The sequence below is a fragment of the Dromiciops gliroides genome, chromosome 1 (genome assembly GCF_019393635.1).
Source record: "Dromiciops gliroides isolate mDroGli1 chromosome 1, mDroGli1.pri, whole genome shotgun sequence".
Classification (NCBI taxonomy): Eukaryota; Metazoa; Chordata; class Mammalia; order Microbiotheria; family Microbiotheriidae; genus Dromiciops; species Dromiciops gliroides.
In genome coordinates, this window is record NC_057861.1 from 207309983 (window position 1) to 207332126 (window position 22144).

At 33.8% G+C, this 22144-nt stretch overlaps 1 protein-coding gene across 1 annotated transcript in view; it reads left to right on the forward strand.

Moving 5' to 3' along the window:
• RTTN (rotatin) overlaps window positions 1–22144 on the forward strand; it is a 251719-nt gene that overhangs the window by 107621 nt on the left and 121954 nt on the right. The window contains 3 exon segments of the mRNA XM_043993343.1: window positions 9051–9112; window positions 9115–9194; window positions 17836–17987. Of these exon segments, the coding sequence (XP_043849278.1) occupies window positions 9051–9112; window positions 9115–9194; window positions 17836–17987 (294 nt within the window).

Genomic DNA, 22144 nt, shown 5'->3' on the forward strand with positions numbered 1-22144 from the left:
CAAGGATGAAACTGGCTGCTGATGTGGAAAAGAGAACTGTGTGGAAAAATGGTCACTCAGCCTTTGGGATAGAAGAAAGCTAGGGAATAGTTAGACATGTACCCTAGATTTTGGGACAGCAGATTTCAAAGACTTCTGGTGAAGGGATGGAAGAACTGTACTTGGAGTCAGGATGACTTAAAATAACTGTGACCTTGAACAAATAACTTAGCTTTTCTCAACTGAGTAAACTAATGTCCATAGAAGTTAATTGACTTGCCCAAGATTGTAGTATGTGTAAGAGTAGGAGTTGAGTTTAGGTTCCCTAACACAAATACAAAACTTTAAATTATATGAAAACGATTTAAAATCACATTTTATCATATATGCATGTGGAATAAGATAACATTGTAAGTAAGATAAATCAGTTTCCTCATCTGTAATATTGGGGATAATAACAGCAACTATTCCACAGCATTGTTGCCATCTTATGAGGTTGTTGTAAAGTGCTTTTCAGCCCTAGTACTATATAACTGGTAGTTATTATTATTATTATTATTATTGTTGTTGTTGTTGTTGTTATTACAAAATTTGGGAGACTCGTTTAAAACAATAATTCATTTGAAAGATATTTGGTAGTTTTAGGTGGTCTACAATATCAGTTAACAGTGTGCTGGTGGTACTTCTCAAAAACTAAATGCAATCCTAGGTTGCTTTAGGTGAGGCATATATTCTTGGAATAAAGAGCTGATATTTTCATTGTACTCTGATTTGGTCAGATGCCATCTACTGTATTGAATTAATATTTGGATATCTCATTTAAGGAAGGACATCAGTAATCAGGAAAGTGTACAGAAAAGGACACCTAAGATGATGAAGGGTCTCAAGTTCTTGAACTTGAACCCTATAAATACTGTTTCAATGTTTTTGGGGATGTTTATTCTTGAGGAGGAAAGACTTAGAAGAGACTAGTTATAGGTTCCTTCAAGTGTTTGAAGGATTATTGTGTAGAATAGGGATTAGGGTTTTTTTGTTTTTTGTTTTGTTTTTTTGGTTTGGGGACCACATAGGCAGATGTAGGAGCAAAGAAGTAAATTTAGGTATGATGAAAGGAAGATCATTATTACAGTTTAGCTCTATCCAAAATAGGAACGGGGCCAATTCAGTGGATTCTTCACTATAGGTTTTCAAACAAAGCTGGGTAACCACCTGTTCATAACTTTATAGGCATTCTGTGTCAGTTAAATGTTGAACTAGATAGCTACTGTGGTTCCTTTCAACTTGCAAGTTTGTGATTTTGTGATATTGTTGAACTTGAAAAACAAAATCCAGGGCAGCTAGGTGTGCAGTGGATAGAGCACTGGCCTTGGATTCAGGAGGACCAGAGTTCAAGTCCGGCCTCAGACACTTGACACTTACTAGCTGGTGTGACCCTGGGCTAATCACTTAACCCCAATTGCCTCACAGAAAAAAAAAAAAAAAAGAAAAACCAAATCCTCTTCATCAGGTTCTGATAATTTTGTTCATGTCTTCTACTGGGACCTAACATCTAATAATAGGAACTTATTTATTATCAATATTAAATACATGAATATTTCACTATAAAATGAGCAATTAGAAGTATGTATTATATTAATAGGTCCATATCATAGGTTTCTCATAAAAAAGTAGTTTGTTTCATTTAGAAGTCTAAATTCTATGTAATGATTAGAAGTGACACTCCATTTGAATATAGAGGATATGTCATAGGTTATAATTTCTATAAATTGAACTAGTTGCTTTATGTCTGTAGTTAAAAAGTCTATCAAGGAGTTTTTCAATGCTTATCTTACTCTGTAAGGCAATATTGATAAAATTGTAGTTTTAAATTGTTTCCGTGTTAATTAAAAATAAAAATTTTGTATTTGGATTTTAGGGAACTTGAAATCAAATTCTACTCTTGGGCAAGGTACATAACTGCTGTGTGCATCAGTTTCCTCATCTGCAAAACTAGAGAGTTGTACCAGATGAAATTTAAGGTCCATTTTGCTCAAAATCAATGATCCTAAATAATGAAATCTGAGACTTAGGTGTTTTTTTTTTTAAAGAATAAATAAAAAATTTCACTTAACAGATATTTCTCTCCATCCCATTTTCCTCCTTCTAAACACTTCCCCACCTTCCTACCTCCAACCTGCCCCTCCAACATACCCTGGGGAAATTTAAAGAAAAACAAAGCCCTTATAAAAATATACATAGTCAAGTGTGATAAAATAATGGAATTTTGTAGACTTTCAGGGCCCCACTTAATTGATTTCGTATTGTTTGAATTGGTGAGTATTAGAAACTAAGTACCTACTTGGAAATGATTAGATATAGGCCACACCTGACCTGCCCTGAGAGATGTATACTGCGGATGTCAGCAAGGGGACCACTCTCAGCCATGGGACTTGAAGGACCTCCCTTTTGGGGGGAGGGAGAGAAAAAGTAGAAAAGGGAATGCTCACTCAGAGATGCTCTCTTTCTTTCCTGTTGGTGAGTTTCTGAGAGGCAGATTGGAGAGGGGCTGCACAACTGACTCCCATTAGAAACTATGGATTCCAGGTGGTGAGTTAATTAGAAAGGAGGCCAGCTCTTTGATTTAGCTGAGCTGGAAGCAAGTTTGGGGATTGAGTTAGTCTGTGCTAGAGCCAGAGAGCTTATCTGTTTTTTCTCCTCCCCTTTTCCCTTGTCCCTGGCTGTATTAACTTCACCTTTGTTGTATATTTATTCCCATTAATAAAACCTGATTTGTAGGGGCAGCTAAGTGGCGTAGTGGATAGTGCACTGGCCCTGGAGTCAGGAGTACCTGAGTTCAAATCTGGGCTCAGACATTTAACTCTTGCTGTGTGACCCTGGGCAAGTCAATTATCCTATTGCCTCACTAAAAACAAAACAAAAACAAAAAAAAAACCTGATTTGGTTTGTGAAAAGAGGCTGTTAATCTCCTTATTTCCTGGAGAAATAACTGAAAAAAGGCAGTTTGGAAGAGAGGAACTTTGGACCTAGAGGTCCCTCATTATTTCCTGAACCCCACCCGTATTATGGTGATCTACCCAATTACCTCTCCCCATATTAAATTGGCCCTTACACAAGCAAAACAAATTTTCACAGTTGCCATGCCTAAAAATTATAATATATATATATATATATATATATATATATATATATATAATATATATATATTGCTGCTTAATCTCTGGAATCACTGGGTCATTGCACTGAAATCTCAAGTCTTTCAGATTTTTTGTTTTGTTATAACATTTTAATTATATAAATTGTCCTGATGGTTCTGTTCACTTCACTCCTCATGAGTTCATAGAAGTCTTCCCCAGTTTCCTGAAATAGTCACTTTAAATATTTCTTACTGCACAATAGTTTTCTGCTGTGTACTATAATTTGTAAGGCCATTCACTGATGTGCACTCCCTTATTTTCCAGCCCTTTGCCATTACAAAAAGAGCTGCTATAAATACTTTTTTTCATATGGGTCCTTTTCCTCTTTCTTTGATGTCTTTGGAGTATAGACTGAATTGTGGTATCACTGAGTCAAAGGGATTAAACAGTTTAGTAATTTTTGGGAGTATAGTTCCAAATTGTTTATCAAAATAATAGAATTAAGAATGCTAGTGTTAAGGTTCTCCAAGGGCATCTGGATTTCTAATTAGACTGTTAAATATATATGGTTAAAATATGTTCAGGTTCTTACATAAACTTGAAATATTACTATTTTGAAGAAAAAATTAATAGAGTTAAAAACCACTACTATGTTGAATGTATTTTCCTTAGTTTTCTTTTTGTTGTAATTTAAAGCCATAAAAATGTTAGAACCATCATGTTAGGTCAATGGTTATCCAAATGTAACTAGCCCACCACTGGGAGTGCCCCAAGTGGTCTAAAGAACATTTTTGCTTACTGCCTGGTTTTTATCTTGTATAGACTTATAAATTTACATAGAACTTTCTGAGATCTTATGTAAGTTCCTTAAGGCTAGAATTTGTTTCTTGTTTCTTTTTTTTTCCTTCCTATTCTCATCATCTAATATAGTCAGTTCCTGTCATATAGCATGTGCTTAATAAATCCTTCTTGATTGATTATTTTTTGTGGCTTGCAGCATTTTTTCCTTTTACCTGAAGCCCTGGGAATTAATTTTTTGTTTATATGTATAGGCTTTTAAAGTTTTGAATTTCATTTAAGTGAGTAAACTGTAGATTTATGCCTTTACACTTTTCCCTTTGGTTCTAGTAGGTATGAGCAGTTTTCTTTTATCATTTGTGAAATATGTATTTTTTCATGATGGTTTTCAGGGAGCCTAGTAAAGCTTTTAAAAATCAAATCAATTTTTTTCTTCAGATATAGTTTACTATTTATTGATATTTTGTTTTTTCATCACCCATACTTCATAATATATCTTTCTTATCCTCTCAGAGAGCTACCTCTTATCACAAAGAATAACATAGGGAAGAAATTTAAAAAAAACAAAAACAACCCACTAACCAACATATTAAATCTGAAAATATATTCAGTAGGTGATCCACACCTGTAGTTCTCCACCACCTTGGAGAGAGAAAAGAGGGAGAGAACATAGTCACATTTCTTTTTTGGTTTCAAACTTATCATTATAGTTTTACAGCATTTGGTTTTGATTGTTTTGTTATTCTTTCCGTTTGCATTGTCCATTTGCACATTGTAGTTTTATTTTTTCTTGGTTCTGTTTATTTTATTTTGTATGGTTCATTTAAGTCTTTCCCCTTTCCATGTACACAATTTAATTATCCATTCCCAGTTAGTGGGCATCTACTTTGTTCTTTGCTACTATGAAAAGTGCTGCTAAAAAGAAATCTTTTGCGTATATGTGACTTTTCTATGTTTGATTGCTTTGGGCTATATGCATTGTAGTAGAGTCTCTGAGTCAAAAGGATAGACTTTAGTAATTTTCCCAAATTATTTTCCAGAATGACTGGAGCAATGAAGTTTGACCAGTAGTGTATTAATCTACCTGTCTTCCAACAACTTCTCCAACACAGGCTATTGTAAAATAAAACCTTAGTTTGTTTATTTTTAGATTTTCATTTCTCATCTAATTGGTTCTGAGACATAGATTGATATAATTGTTAATGCTTTGCACTTTTTTTTAAAACTGTATTTATGTCCTTTGATCACTTATCCATTGTATAATGGTTCTTGGTTCAAATGTTTTTTGTTAGTTCCCTCTTGGACCCTCATCAGAGATTCTTGATGCATAGATTTTTTTAGTTGATTACTTTTCTTCTTATCCTAGTTGTATTTCTTTTGTTTGCTAAATATATTCAGTCATATGATTAACATCTATTTTATCTCTTGTGATTTTCTATGCCCCATATTAGGTGAAATATTTTTCTTCTGGTCACACCTGTGATATGTACCTGATTTGTTTCTGTTCCATTTTTTTAGAAATGTTCTGACCTTTGATATTTAGGTCACTTCCATTTGGATATAATAGTATATGATGTAAGATATTTATATAAACTTAATTTCTGTCAAAATACTTTTTGGTAATCCTTTTCTTATAGGAAGTTCTTCACCAAGTAATTTATGTTGTCGTATTTGTCATAAACTTGAATTCAGTTGTTTCTGATTCTTCCTCATCAAATTTTTCCATTGGTTTACTTTTTACTTTTTAACTCATACCAAATAATTTTGATAACTGCTTTAGAGTATTGTTTTAGGTCTAGAAGTGATATTTCCTTTCCCCCTTATTTAAAAATTTTGCACTTAGTGATTCTAGACCTTTTTTCTTGCACATGATTTTGTTATTATTCTGTTTAGCTCTAAAGATTAGCCCTTTGTTGATTGAATTGGTAAAGCACTAAATCTATTAAGTAATTTTGGTATATTGTTTTTCTTATATTGGTGCTACGCAAACATGTGTACTTAAGTACTCCATTTATTTTATTTGGGTTTCTTTTTTATTGTGACCTGAATAATCATCAACATACATAAACATTTTAATTTACAAAAGAATAAGAAAGATGATTATATAAGAAACTGTAAAACTTAGTTTAAAATTCAACCTTTCACTTGTATGTACTGATCTTCCTAATTTGAATGTCAGTTTTTTGAGGGCAGGCACTGTTTAATTGTTTTTCCTTTGTATCATCCAGTACTTAGTATAGAATCTGCCACATAGTATGTGCTTCCTATGTTGCTTGTTTATTAATAATTGTACTTATTTGTGTATATTTAAATGTACATACACACACACATATATATATATATACATGTACATAATCTAACAATTTAGTAAAAAAATTGCTCTGTGTTGCCTTAATTTTTTTTTTTTACTTAATTACATGCAGATAGAGTTGGCTCATACTGACTCCAGAGTCAACTATTATATTAGAAAGCAGCAATGCTACAAATTGCTATTTATTAATTATTAGACTTAAGAATGTGATGAAGAAAATGTTAATCATGCAGATTAAACTTCAAAGTATGTCATGAATACGTTTTTTAGAACCAGTTGTTAAACATTTACCAGTACATCTCTGCTTATATGCTTTATTTATTTTTTATTTACTTTTTGTTTTTTGTTTTTTGTTTTTTGGTGGGGGCAATGAGGGTTAAGTGAGTTGCCCCAGGGTCACATAGCTAGTAAGTGTCGTTTCTGAGGCTGATTTGAACTCAAGCCCTCCTGAATCCAGGGCCAGTGCTTTATTCACTGCACCACCTAGCTGTCCCCTGCTTATATGCTTTAAAAGTAATTAATCATTCTTTAAATAGAAAAAAACAGTTTTATCACTACCCATTAATTTAATCCTCCTCCCTCCTTACCAGCAAAAAATCAACACATTGTCCCTATCTGATAATATATGTTTCATTTTGCTCCATTCATCCATTGCTTCTCTTTTGATTGGTAGGTCTTCAGTCTTCTGAAATCAGATTGGCTGCTTTGGTAATCTCAATCGTTTATCTTTGTGGAACATTATGCAATTATGTGTGTGTGTGTGTGTGTGTATACAAACATACATATGTATATATATATATATATGTGATATATAAATATATTCACATATATATGAGTATATATGTGTATATGTGTTATACTATTTTACTCACTGTTGTCTCATCTTTGCTTATTCTCTAGTATTTTCTAAGTAAACCATAATAACATAATATTCACAAATAGGGGTAATTCTGTCCTCTTTTCTATCTTTGTCAGTCAACAAATATTTATTAATGACCTATTTGTTAGGTACTAAACAAAGTGTTGGGGTTATCAAAAAGGCATACAAACAATACTGTTTCTACCCCAAGAAGCATACATTCTAATGGGGAAGACAATATTGAGTTTAAAATGATACAGAGTTTATGAGATGAGTGACTGGAAAGATAGTGGTACCCTCAGTAGTACTAGAAAGGTTGCGAAGAAGAGTTTTTAAGATAAGATAATGAGTTCTGTTTTGACATGCTGAGTTTGAGATGCCCACAGTATATCCATGTCAAGGTGACCAAGAGGCCATTGGTATTGTATGATTATTGCTCAGAAAGGGACTAAGGCTAGATATATAAACCTGGAATCATATGCATAGATCTTATACTTGATGTAAAATATCTAGTGTTACAAGATAGACTAAAAAGAAAAGTGGACCCAAGACAGAGCCTTGGTAACTTAAGAGAGCGCAGTTTCAATGGAATGATGAGGTTGGAAGCCAGTTTGCAGAAGTTTTAAAAGAAGTATTGATAAAAGGAGAAGTGGAAACCTTGGGTGTAGATAAATTTTCTCAAGGAATTTATCCATGAAAAGGAAGCGAATATAGTAATTAGAAAGGATGATAGGATCAAACAAGGATTTTGTTTTCTTGTTTGTTTTGTTTTTAAGGATGGAGGAGTATATAAGCATATCTGTAGACAACATAGTTCAGTTAGAAGTTGAGAGAGAGTGAGGGATAAATTGGGAGGCCATTGGCATCAGAGGCTCATTGTAGAGGAGTTTACCTTGGCAACAAGGGCTGATTCTTAATGTGAGACAGGAGTGAAGCTAATAGTGGAAGATGACTGAATGATGTAAGATGAGGAAGAGGGGAGTAAGGGGAGTTCTTTGGGAATGGTCATATTTTTTTTTTCCAATGAACTATGAGGTGATCGATATCCTTAGTTAAGAAGGGAAAGGAGGAAAGAAATGCTTTGAGAGGCTTAAGAAAGATAAGAATATTTGGAACAGCTTCTATGGAGAGTAGCATAGCAAATGGTTTAGGAAAGAAACTGAATGTTTGCTTTGTTGTAGCAAGAGCTTGCTTGAGATTAGATAACATAAATTTGTAATGGTCCCATTCTGCATGGGTTTTGTGATTTCCCCCAGTTTACTTCAGCACTTGAATAGGAGGGAATGTAGTAGATGGTGGGGAGTAGTAATCAGAGTTTTGTTTTGGCAAGCCATAATTGAAGGTAGTATAAAGGGAAAAGGGTTTTATGAAGGCCTAGATAAGGAAGGGAGGTCTCAGAGGAGAGGTTTATAGCCTGGAAAGGAATGGAATGATAGAGGGAATGGAGGTCACAGTGAGAATGAAGGTCATGATTAGGGGTTACAAAGCATAGGAAAAAAATAGAATGATAAAAAGAAAATGAATAAAATATAAAGAAATACTGGAATTGTGAACAAATAAGTGAAACTATTGGTGGGTGATATCAGGGTAAGAAACCAACAGGTCAGCTAGGTCTTATCCTATATAATACATCCCTGGTGATGGAAGTACCTTAAATTCCTCTTATTTTATTGCAGTTATTAACATCTAGAACACTGTCAGATAGTGGCAAGGAAAAGGGAAATCTTTCCTTATTCTTCTATTTATTGAGAAAGATTTTAGTATTTCCCAGTTGTTTGATTTTAGAATATCTTTTTATCATTTTGAATTTTAAAATGTGTCACTATTATAAAATTATATTTTATACACAGAAAATTACTTATAATTTATAATCCAGTATTTTGTATCATGGAATTAGCATCATATTATTATTTGTTTTTTGTAACATTAAAAAAGGCAAATGAAACCTATGTTGTGTTTTGCATTACAGGTTTCTACAAGTACTTCCTGCTTGTCCTGAAGATGAGAAACTTCTGGCTGATATCATATGTTTTATAATAAGCTACTGAGGGAACATAGGAATGGTCCAGTTATAGAATTTCTAGATTGGATTCTGGAAATACTTCTTAAACATGGTAAGATGATGCATATTAAATAATAATTTTGGGGGTTTGAAGTATTTCTAAAAATTGCCTTAAGACATCATGGAAAACGAATAGTTTGTAGAATTTTGCTTAATGAATCCTGTGGCCTAGTTAATGATCAGGCGCATAATAATGATTCTTTGTTGATTGCATATTAACCATGCTGAATGACATTTAATACCAATAACTTCCATTTATCTGGAGCTTTAATGTTATATAAATCTCTTTTTCCACCACAACCCTGTGAGGTAAATAGTACAAATATTATTTTTCCCATTTTATAGATGGTCAACTAAGGTTCATATAGGAAATTTTGTTTGCTCATTGTCCCATAATCAGTCAGTGTTAGGGATAGAATGAGAATTCAGTGTTCTCTTTGTTACTATACCTGAAAACATCCTCTAGAATAAATACATTCTTAAGGATTCTCTATCTACTAGGCCCCATACTTATGAAAAATTAGGAAGAAGCATAATGAATTACTTAGTCAGGAGAAATATAAGTTTGAATCCCACTCCTAACAGTATTCCTAATAATAATAACTAGAATTTATGTAGTGCTTTAAATTTTGCAAATCACTACAAATATCAGCTCATTTTATCCTCAGTGTTCTAGGAGGTCAGGTGCTATAGTAATAGCACCTAATAATAGATAATAAAGATCATTTTACATATGAAGACAGTGAGACAGATGGAGGTTAATTGATTGGCCCAGGGTCACACAGCTAGTGTCTGTGGCCAATTTGAACTCTTTAAAAAAGGAAATGATGAAATCTGTAAGTTACCAGGGAGGCCTGTGAGCCACATGAGTACAATAATGTATATCAAGTATTCTGCAAGCCTAAAGTATTATATAAATGTCAGTAGCTATTATTAACAAGAAAACTGTTTCGTGTATTTGTATGCTAATATCTAATGAGGTCCAAAAAGGATTGGGCAGAGATATAATTCCACAAGAATAGAAGAATTGGAGGGTAGGAAAATAGTGCAGAGCAGGAATAGGACAGGAGCTTAGGTTTTAGTTCCTGTTATAAAAGATGGAATTGATATAGAGATAACAGAAACCCTTACAAACCCTTATAAGCTTAAAGGACTTTAAGGATCCTTCCAGCTCTAAATTTTATTACCTTATATAACCCCAAGATCCACATCCTATGGAGTCTACAAAAAAACAAAACAAAAGCAAACATCGCCCCCTTCCCCATCCCTGCTTCTGCTAATGAACAGCAGTTCCTAAGGAGGAGCTATTGTCCTTTCAAAATATTATGTGTAGAGAAAAAAACATTTTTTTAAAACAAGTAAAAAAATCCCTTTTTATTCCCCATGGTCTTTTATTCACTGAAAGGGTAGATTTCTGTTTAAATATAATTTCATCAAGTAATATGGACAATTTATGAAATGTTTAAAACCATATTTTTCTATGTAAAAATGTTGGTTTTACAACTATTATATCATTGTATGTCTGTATAAATGCATATATAATAATTTTATTTATATATATATATATATATGAGAGAAAATGTAAGGAACTTTTAGCAGTTTGTACCACCATATATATATAGAGAGAGACAAAATGCATTATAAAATTCATTTTAGGAAATTTTTGCGATAATTGTAAAATAAACATTTATATCACGATAATATTTTAATTAATTAAAAAAATACAATTCCATTAACACATTTATTTTTAATTGCTTCAAAGCCACCTGGAGATAACCTTGTTCTATTGGGGTTTTTGTATGCTTTGATTATGGTCCTGACAGTAGCTCTGTCTTCCTAAATAAATGTGTCAACCTAAATAAATACAGAGAGATTCAGTCCATTAGTTTAGCCAAGATTGATGAATTATTTAGACAGAAATCCAGGAGAAAACCAGAAATAACAAAGTGGATTTTATTCCTCTGTAGTCTTCTGTCTTTCTTCAGTGTTGGAGACAGAAAGTGTTAAAAGATGGTAGAAGTTTTTTAGACAGACTGTAAACATTAACTATCCTTATTCAACAATAGTCAATTCATCTATTATTGGTGGAATTGAATCATATCAATATTAGAATTTTTACTTTAAATACGTACAGAAGATGTTTAGTCAAATGGAAGAATGATCATAGGTTTTCTTTGAAGAAGCAAATAAAAGTGTTGGCCAAATTGATTTTTATTATGTTTTGAAGGGCAGCATGAAACATTATTTTATGGTGGTAGAGTATATAAAAAACTGGATTTGGAATCAGGAAGATGTGAGTTCAAAAACAGCCTCAGATACTTATTAGCTATGTGACCCTGGACAAGTCACTTTAATCTCTGTCTTCTCAGGTTACTTATCTGTAAAGTGGGAGTAGTAACAGCACCTACTTTCCTGTGTGGTTAAAGATAAAATGAGATAATACTTGTAAAACACTTTATATATCTTTAACTATGAGTTATTTATTATTATTTCTACTTTTAAACAATAGTTGTCTTACATTGTGCATGAAGAACATTAACAAGAGACATCTATAAGGATAATTCTGTTTTATGCATTAATTAGCTAGAGAAACTCCATGAAGAATTTGATAAGACCCTTGAAATTATATCAGCAATATAGTTTAATATTTAGTTATTTCAGTGCAAAGGTCAGCATAGGGAAGAACAGTTGAAAATATGGCTTACAGTTAAGAAAAAAAACAGTCCAAAGGCCCTCCAGTAAGACAGAAATATATTATAAATAGTTTTTCAAGAAGAGATTTGGGAGGTGTTCGATATGACATGGTAACCATAAATAATATCAATGAATCAGCATTTTTTTTTCTGTGCCAAGTCTTAAAGGTTACGAAGTAAGGCAAAAAATAGGCCACCACACAGAGGAACTCATATTCTAATAGGTAAAACTACATGTAAATAATTACAAGTTATATTTCATGTAAGTGGAAGGTATCCTTAACAGGAAGCCACTAACAGTGGCAAGGAGACTGAAAAAGAACTCTTTTGGAAGACAGGATTTGAACTTAGTCTTGACGGATGATGAAGCCAAGAGTTAGAACATTCTAAGTTCCAAGAGCATTCGATGCATGGAGTTTAGCCATCAAAATCAACAGCAAATTGAAGAAAGAATAGAGATGAAAAGGAAATATGTCGTGCTTTTAAACAGTTCCAACCTATGCATTTAGTCAAGCTATTGTTGAAAGGGCAATGCAGCACAGTAGGGGAGTTAGCTAGAAACCAGGAAGCCCTAGGTTCAAATCCTGCATTTGATAATATAAACACCTAAATGGACCTACAGTCTCATTAATGAGGGTATTTTATCCAATAATAACAATTACAATCTCTCCTTGCTTGCCCATCTGTTGTTACTTTGTCTATGTTCTCCCAGAAATTTACTGCAAGGAGTTCATCTGAAATGGTGGCAGTCTTTTTTTGATTTCAGCAAGTTGAAGGCATGCATGAAGAAACACATGGACTATCCAGTAGTTTATCTCTCTTGATCTTGTTATATGGCTGACCTATTATTTTTCCTTCCTCCCACATATTAATATCAGCATTTCTTAGTATGTGCATAATGAATAATTTATTGACTCTATACCCTCAAATAAGTATTAGATGAGTGATCAAACAATATGCTTGCTAAAGATGTTCTTCACTGTCACGGAGGAGATCTGGATACAAGTTGAATAGGACCTTCCTTTGTAAATTGTAGTATCATAGATGTAGAATCTTAAGGGTCAGTGAGATTTTTCACATGCTTCTGTTTGTAGATGATGTCATCCTTTATTTATCAAGCCCTGTAACATTGTAGAATGTACTAAATGAGACTCATATGCACTTTGATGTTTGTGCTGATGATATGAACAAAAAAACCCCAAGTGGACAAAATCACACTATTGTTCATAATATTATAGCCATTTTGTTAGAAAGTTTGTTGAGTTATGCAATATGTGTGTATATTTGTGTATATATCTTTAAATGTGTATCTCTCTCTATCATCCATTTATTGCCTATCTATCTATCTTTGTATATACATAGACCATCTTAAAAGTATTATTGCAGCATTAAGGTTTTTGTTTGTTTGTTTTTTTAGTGAAGCAATTGGGGTTAAGTGACTTGCCCAGGGTCACACAGCCAGTAAGTGTTAAGTGTCTGACGCGGGATTTGAACTCAGGTACTCCTGACTCCAGGGCCGGTGCTCTATCCACTGTGCCACCTAGCAGCATTAAGTTTTAAGAGATGGGAAATAAATTGGCCCCAGAATTAAATAGGAGAGAAGGCTGAGAAATAACTTCAAAATTCTTCCAGAAACAATAGCCTATTTTTAAAATAACATGATATGAATCTTATAACTGAAGTCTCTGAAGAACTGAAATTGAAAAACAGGCAAAGGGCACAAGGAGATACATGGTGGGTTTGTGCAGATTAAAACACATTACAAGTAAGGAATTATTGAAGAGAAATAGAGTTAAGAATGTTATCAAAGAAATATTAAAAACAAAATATATACTATATATACATATACATATATGTATACTTTTTGTGTAAATGTTTATATTATAAGATTTTTTGCTCTTTATATTTTTGACAACATTTTTATAATGATTGTGTATGGATACACACTGGGCTGATGACATGATGAAGCTGTGAGTACTATAGTATACAATATAATTTTGCTTTGGACGGTATAGTCATGTCTACTAAAGCCACTCTTTCCAATTGTACTTACCCCAAATCTTAGAATTCTTTGGCTTTTTTATTGTAACTTCTTAAAGAATGTTTTGTTTAATTATTTAACTTTTGTACAATATCAAAGACTTCTTCTGTACCCTTTTAGTTCATTCCCTAGTGTAACTACTAGAATGTTAATAATAATAATAAATTTGAGAAACGTAAAGTAGAATTAGGTGTGATACCTAGTGGGTTTACAATAATAAATGGACCAAGATGACAACAAACAAGAGGAAAGCAGAGAATATACTCAGACAAGAGAAGAGCTTATAGAAATTTCATTGAAGTATCTTATCTTTCTAAATCATTTGGAAAGACCAAAATGAGGTGAGGTAAGAGATTTTACAGAAGTAACATCAGTAACATGGTAGAAGGGTTGTTTTAATGAGACTACATGTAAAAAATACTACAAATGTTAAGAGTAGCAAAAGATGACCTCAAGTGTACTTAATGGAAACATTAGAAAATTATTGACTGATTCATTAAACCTAAAGAGAAATCAATAAGATGGAGGAAAGAAAGGATAAGATACACTCTTGTATTACAAATTCATATATATATATATGTATGTATATGTATATGTATATGTATATGTATATATATTTCATATGGGGGGCATTAGTATATGTAAACATATTTACTGGACTTAATCCAGAATCTACTCATTTTATTTAAATTACTATTTGTATGAACATTTTTATCATATTTAGCAATAGCTTAACATTTTGAATCTTCTAATAGTTTATTTAAATGAGTATTCAAAATTGTTCTAAAATTCTAATTGTTAAAATGTTGCTTTTTTTCTTTTGAGATTACATAGAATTGCAAATAGATACCTCTGCTGTCTTTTTTAGGCTTCATTTTCACTCAGTTCATTCAGGACATTGCACATTCTAATCTTTTGTTCATTGATGAAAATGGAATTATGATGAAGAAAAGTGGTGTGTGCATAAAGAAAATGAGCCATCATTATAGAAATCACTGTGTTTTTGAGGTCAGCAGTGAAAAAATAATGACCCCAGTGGGTGGCTTAAATTAGGATTGAATCTAATATCCAAAGACTAAGACATTTGGAAATGAGTAGACACTTATGATCACTAGGCACCAATTAGATTAATCTGTTTCCTCCTTTTCACTGGACTTGAGAAAAGGTAATTCATTCTACTTTCTTAGAAGTAGTACTTCTAAGGTTCATTTAACCTGAATTTTAACATATAAATTTTCACTATGTTAAAAACAAAAAAGATTTCATTTTAAAAAGCGGTTTTTCTACATACAAAGCCAAAGCAATTGATATTTTAAAGTATAATCTCAGTGGCTGTATGCCAGTATGAGATCTATCCATCTTATGCTCTGCCATCTCTTTTTTTCCTTTTGCCTTCATTCTTTCCTGATACCAGAGCCTTTTCCATTGAGTTCTGTCTTCTCATTATGTGGCCAGAGTATGTAAACTTCAGCTTCAGTATTTGACCTTTGGGTGAATAGTCTAAATTAATTTCATTAAGTATTGACTGATTTGACCTCCTTGCTGTCCAAAGGACTCACAAAATTCTTCTCCAGCATCACAGTTCAAAAGTGTTGATTCTCTGTGGCCCAGCTTTCCTTATAGTTCAGCTCTCACAGCCATACCTTGCTACTAGAAAAACCATAACTTTGACTGTGCATACCCTTGTCGGCTAAGTGATGTCCCTGTTTCTTAGTATGCTGTTCGGATTTACCATACCTTTCCTTCCAAAAAGCAAGTTTCTTTTAATTTCATGACTGCAGTCACTGTTTGCAGTGATCTTTGAGCCCAAGAATATAAAATCTGACACAGCTTCTATTTCTTCTCCCTCTATTTGCCAGGAAGTTATGGGACCAATTGCCAAGATCTTAGTTGTTTTTTAATGTTAAACTTCAAGCTTTTATCCTCATCAAGGGACTTCTTAATAATTCTTCACTTTTCTGCTATCAGAATAATTTGAATACATGCCAAGAAAATCCAAGAATTGAAAGGGCCATCAAATGCTATCTAAATTCAACCCACAACTGAGAAAAAATATATTTTACAATTGAATTGAACTCATTTCTTTTGAACTCAAACTCAAAATTGAACATAAGACTATATATCTGATCTGACTGGAGCAGAATATAGCAGGACTAGAACCTCTCTACTAGGCATTATGCTTCTCTTATTATATTCTAAGATCATATTGGTGATCGCATCAGTTCAACTTTCCACTGTCCTCTGTCATTAAATTCTTGTACCCCTTTTTATGTTGCAACAGGAAAATACCTTTTGAAACTCCAACCCTCATCAGCCTTCTACAACTCATATTCTGTTATGTACCACTGGGAGAGTCACTCAACAGTGTTGACTAAGTTTATTACAAATTTATGTCATGTTATATCAAATCCCTCACAAGTGCATTCAGTGTTTTTACTTTTCCCTGATGATTCTCTGTTGCACACCCCAATTTGTTCTAAAACTTCTCTTCTTTCTGTAAACCACCTATATGATTCATTCCTCACCCTGACCAGACTACCTCATATTCAAGAAAATAGAAGCCTGTCTTGAGTTTTGACTTCTCTCCAGTTAGACACCTCAGGTGCTTTCAGTATCAACCACCATGTTTTCATTCTCTACATTTTCACTGCTATCTTGGAAGAAAAGGTGTGCCTTCTCTTTATGAAGACTAGCCCCTCTACTTGTACCTTTAATTCAATTCTCTTCCATTTCTTTTGAAAACCTGGCTTTTCTGTCATTTATCCCTTAGCATATTATATAAATGCTATTTTAATATTAAGTAGATAGAGAGCCAGCTTTTCTTTCAGGTCCTGCCTCTGACACATACTGGTGGTGTTACTGTGGACAAGTCACTAGCTTCTCAGAGCCTCAGACTATAAATTGCAGAACAGGTGCAAATGTTTATTGGCATGGGAGGTGTCCTTACTAGAGGGAGTTCCCCGTACCAATGAAATCATAGTACATTTAGCAGAAATATTAAAAGGAAGCTGGAGCTTTTCCCTTTTCACCTTTTTTCTTAGAGGAAACCAAAGAATGTATCTTATTACCAATAGGATTTCATATTAACACAAAATTTAAAAATTTTAGAGGTGAAAGGGACCTTAGAGTTCATTTATTCCAAGTGATTTGTTTGTTTAAGAAAAGAGGAAACTGGAGCACAGAAAGGTAAGTCATTTGCCCAGAGTTGTACCAATTAATGATAGAGCTGGGAGTAAATGAAGGTCTTATAAACACTCCAACCAGTGTTTTTTCCTTTTAGCAACATGGGCAGCTAGGTGGTACAGTGGATGAAATGTCAGGCCTGGAGTCAAGAAGATTCATCTTTCTAAGTTCAAATCTAGTGTGAGAGATTTAGTAGCCCTGTGACCTTGGGGAAGTCACATAACCCTATTTTCCTCAGTTTTCTCATCTGTAAAATGAGCTAGAGAAGGAAATAGGAAACCATTTCAGTATATTTGCCAAGAAAACCCCAAATGCAGCCAGGAAGTATCACATATGACTGAAAAACAACCAAATAGCAATGTGCATACTTCTGTCTATCTCTTTGTTTAGGCTAATAAGAAATATGGTACATCTCTTTATAAATTTATTCAGATCATGAAATAACATATTGAGACTTCATAGCATGTTTAATATCTTATTTTTATGGCAATAGTGTAACTAATGGTACTTCAAAATAACCAAAGTATTAGTAATTCTATTAAATTGTTTTGGCAATTTTAGTATTTCACATTATTAGTATCATAGAAAAGGAAATTTTTAAGCAGCATTCAAACTAAAAACACTTTTGACATAAGACTTTTAGCTATTATGCAATAAAAGTATTCATGTGTATAACTTCGTTGTTTCTGCAAACATGAAAAGTAACTTTTGTTTGTATATAGTACCACAAATCAACTATTGTCTTAAATGTCCTTTTTGAAAATTTTACTTTTAGAACCCGAATCCACTGTTAGAGCTCCTTGGGCAGTCCGAAATTCAAGAGCAAGAAGAAGCAGCTGACACCCATAGTGTAAGACAACGACTACGAAAAGAAGTTATGACTTTCTTTATTAACTTACTACTCATATTCATGGACGTAGTAGACAGGTGGGTACTGTATTTATAGATGCATTTATATTCTTAGAGCTTAAGTAGTAAGGTTTTTCATTTAAGGAATTGTAATCTATCAGGTTGGTGGGGAAGAAGAGTTTCTGGCATAATATTCTATTCCATTGGTATGGTTGTTTCGGTCATATATTCCAAAGAGATGGCATATATATGAAAAGAATTTCTAATGTTGACTTAAAGCTAGATGAAACCTTCTAAATCATCTTCGAACATTCTCATTTTAGGAAGTTGTTTTTGATTTTCACAAAATCTGTGATTCTTAATTTCCCAGTTGTTTTGAACACTTAGTCGTGTCACTAAAAGGCATTTATTTATTAATACAAATATTCTTTGTCTTTACTCAAGATGTACTTGGCTTTACCATTTTGGCTAAACCAGGTTGAGGGTAATTGAGGGGTCTCAAATCTGTTGGTGAGTTAGGGGGATGTCTACCCCAAGTGAAAACTTTCCCTGCAGAATGAGCAAATGAGAACCGTTTGTTTCAGTGGCCATGAAGGTGTCAGAAGCAGGTGCTCTGGAGTGTTTAGAGCTAGGTTAGACGTTTAAGATGCCAAGATCATCCATCATATCCTGAGCCATCAACCACTAGTCATCTTGTATTTTGTTTTGCCACTGAAATCTTTTGACTCTGGAAGAGGGAGTGAGGCTGATGATTGAACAACTCTGCCTCACTTAAACCCAATTTGTGCTTGAATCAAAAGATATCACTCATACCATTTTACCATTTTTACCTACTTTTAGAGACATATTCACTACAAATGTTCATATGAACTATTTGTTCTTGTGCTTTAGTAGAGCCCTTTGAGCTTCTATAGGCTTGATCTGCCAAAGTAGGCCATGTGATGTAACTTGATTCCACCATAGTGATACCATTTTGGTCTTCTTTCAGAACAAAGGGCAACAATTAACAACTTGACTTCACAGTTAAATAATTATCATAAATTGTTACATAGTGATAGCAAAAGGAATGAACCTATATATTTCCTGTCATGAACTTGTGTTTTGTTTATTCAATCAGGAGTATAATGTTAGCATTATCAAATGCTTAAATATAATTATAAATATAACAATTTGAGCTCTTGTTTTCTTCCCCAGATTCCATTCTTAACAATTGTTAGGGGCTTTTCTTTTTTATAGGAAGAAAGAAATGGTAGTGTATAGAGTATAGTGGTTTTTCTGAGAGCATAGCCTTCTGAGAAGACTAGAAGTAATATATAGAGATCAATGACAAGGTAAAATGAGATGAATGGACCTTATTTAATAAATTGCATTTTATCTGTGTCCTTGTGTCTTGAATGTTAAATTAAATCTTGTCCCCACAGTAGATTTAAAGAACCTAACTTCTATGGAAGTGGAAGGTATAGATATTTGGAGATTTATGGCTAGGTAAAATATTCATAGATCTCATTAGGTTGACATCTTCTGTTTCACAAATAGGCAGTTTGCCCCAGCAGTCTACCATGTGGATAGCTGAAGAACTTAAATATAAAAAAGACAAGGTGCTTTATTATTATAAAGAAGACAAAAGACCATGGACTGTGCTTCAAGGAAGTATCTAGGGCAAAGACAAAAATTTAGTGACCTGTTGAGTATATATTATCTTTGTGTTTCTCTTAGTAGAGAGTAAAAAAAAATCATAAAGTACAAACTATTCTTTGACTTAGAGGAATAAATTAAAAGGAAGGGCTAGAGAGATTGTTCTATTCTCTAAGTGAACTGAGAGAATGGAGTTTTCCTTGAAAGGGCAGAAGTGCTTCAAGGAAAAAAAACAATAAAAAGGATTTGAAAACTGAGGAAACTTATGCCATGAAGGTGGATAAATGTGAAATGGGAGAAGATACATTGAACATTTGGAGGTATTTGATATATGAAGCCCTCCATTGAGAAGGTAGACTATCTCTTCAGGTTGTAGCTTTCTTGCACTCCAAGGAACAGTGATGTGAATTCAAAGTACATTCAGGGGAAAGATCATTCATTAGTGGTCAGAGTTGGAAGAGATTATGATGGTGGTTGGTCAGTCCCTATTGAGGCATACCTACTTAGTTATTTTTTGACATGATATAAGTAGTGGAAAAAATTGGCTTTCTTTCTTCAAAGATGTGACAAAGAACCTCCCTTAATTTTCCAAATGATTCTTGACACAAATGATGCTATTAAAATGAAAGTGAAAAACATTAGTAAGGCAGCTTAATAAAGTAGTACTTAAAAAACAACAACAAACCAAAGACAGATGGGTTTTCATTACAACCACTGAATGAAAGTAAGGGATTCAGAAGAATTCGGCAGATTTAGGTGATAGTGTTCTGTTCTGTTCTGAACAAATTATGTCTGACACAACAGAATTTGGAATTTTGGATCATGGCTTTAAATATAGTAATGATGGACTATTAGTCAGAGATTGAGTACATATAATAAAAGTTATTAAAAATGTATTTGCCTAGGATCTTGAGAATGTAATCGAGGCCCTTTAACTGGAAAGAGAGCTAGCTTTACAAAGAAAATAACCTGCAAAAATGTGATAAATGAGGTGTCCTAGTGGTTATCAGGTACAATATAGGAAGCAAAACAATAGAAATGTTTAATAACTCTTGGGAGGCAGTGTCAAAGAGCTAAAATGCACAGTTTTAGATATCTTTATGTAAATACATAATTTGTAATTAATTAATAGTGAACTAGAAGTCTAGGAGCAGCCAGGTAGTTTCAATGGATAGAGCACTGGCCCTTGAATCAGAAGGACCTGAGTTCAAATCTGGCCTCAGACACATGACATTTAACCCCAGGGGCTCCTCCTGAAGATTGACTTGGAATTGATTAAATTGGGTGAGACTGAGTGAGAACCTACCCAGGGTTGATTAAATCGAGACCACACCTGGCCAGCCCTGAGTGGGGTATTGTTCTCAAAGGCTGTGGACTACAACATCAATACAAGGAGATCACCCTCAACCAATTAGCTTGAAGGACGGCCGCTTCCAGGAAGGGAGACAGGAAGTAGGAAGGGAGGCTGGCTCCCTTGCTCTGGTCTCTTTTCCTTCAGGGACTTCGGGTTGGTGGCAGAGAGAGAGGAAAGGAGACAGGCTTTTCTTATTTTACTGTATTCCATGTGTTCTCTTTACTCTTTAATAAATGTTTAATGCCCAAAACTGGTGCTGACATTTCTAGTTTATAAGTAAACCATAACTAGTTCTCTAATTTGAGACCACAAATTAGATTTTTATTTTATTTATTTTATTTTTTTGTGGGGGAATGAGGGTTAAGTGACTTGCCCAGGGTCACACAGCTAGTAAGTGTCAAGTGTCTGAGGCTGGATTCAAACTCAGGTTCTCCTGAATCCAAGGCCGGTGCTTTATCCAATGTACCACCTAGCTGCCCCACAAATTAGATTTTAAATGCCACAATACACACACACACACACACACACACACACACACATATATGTGTGTGTATACATATGTGACGAGTAAAATCTAATGTGTGTGTCCTTACCTTCCCCCCAGTGTGGGGGGAAACTAGCTAGGATTTTCTTATAAATTCAGTAACAGTTTAGACTTTTGAGCATTTATTAAAGTATATTAGAAGTTAGGGGGGGGAGAGAGAGAGAGAGAGAACGAGAATGCACATGTGTCTGAAAGAATGGCAAAAAACCTAGCTCAGATCTACACGAGAGAGAGAGAGAGAGAGAGAGAGAGAGAGAGAGAGAGAGAGAAAGCTCCTTCACCTAGTAGCTCACACTTCCAAAGAGACTAAATCCCAGTCTGTTTGACCAGAAGCCCTCTATGGAACCGGAAGAGGGGCAGTCCTCACACACTGGCTGGCAGCATTCAAGCCCATTGATTGACATGACTTAAAGGTGGTCCATGAACTTCCAGGACACCAGTTCGACCTTAGAAACCTCAGAAAGGTCATCTCATGCTTTTTTGGCAGAGGGCAGGGGCCCCTGGTTCTCACACATATGTACGTACATACATACATACATATACTCATGACTAGATTGGCTCTTGAAAGAAATACCATAATCAGAGGGAACAGGATACTTAAAAGTGAGGGTAGAAGTTACAGTTTAGTAGCTTTGTATATTAAGAAGATGTATAGGAAATCTAGCAACTATGATAGAGGAACTTGGTGAATAACATTTGGGT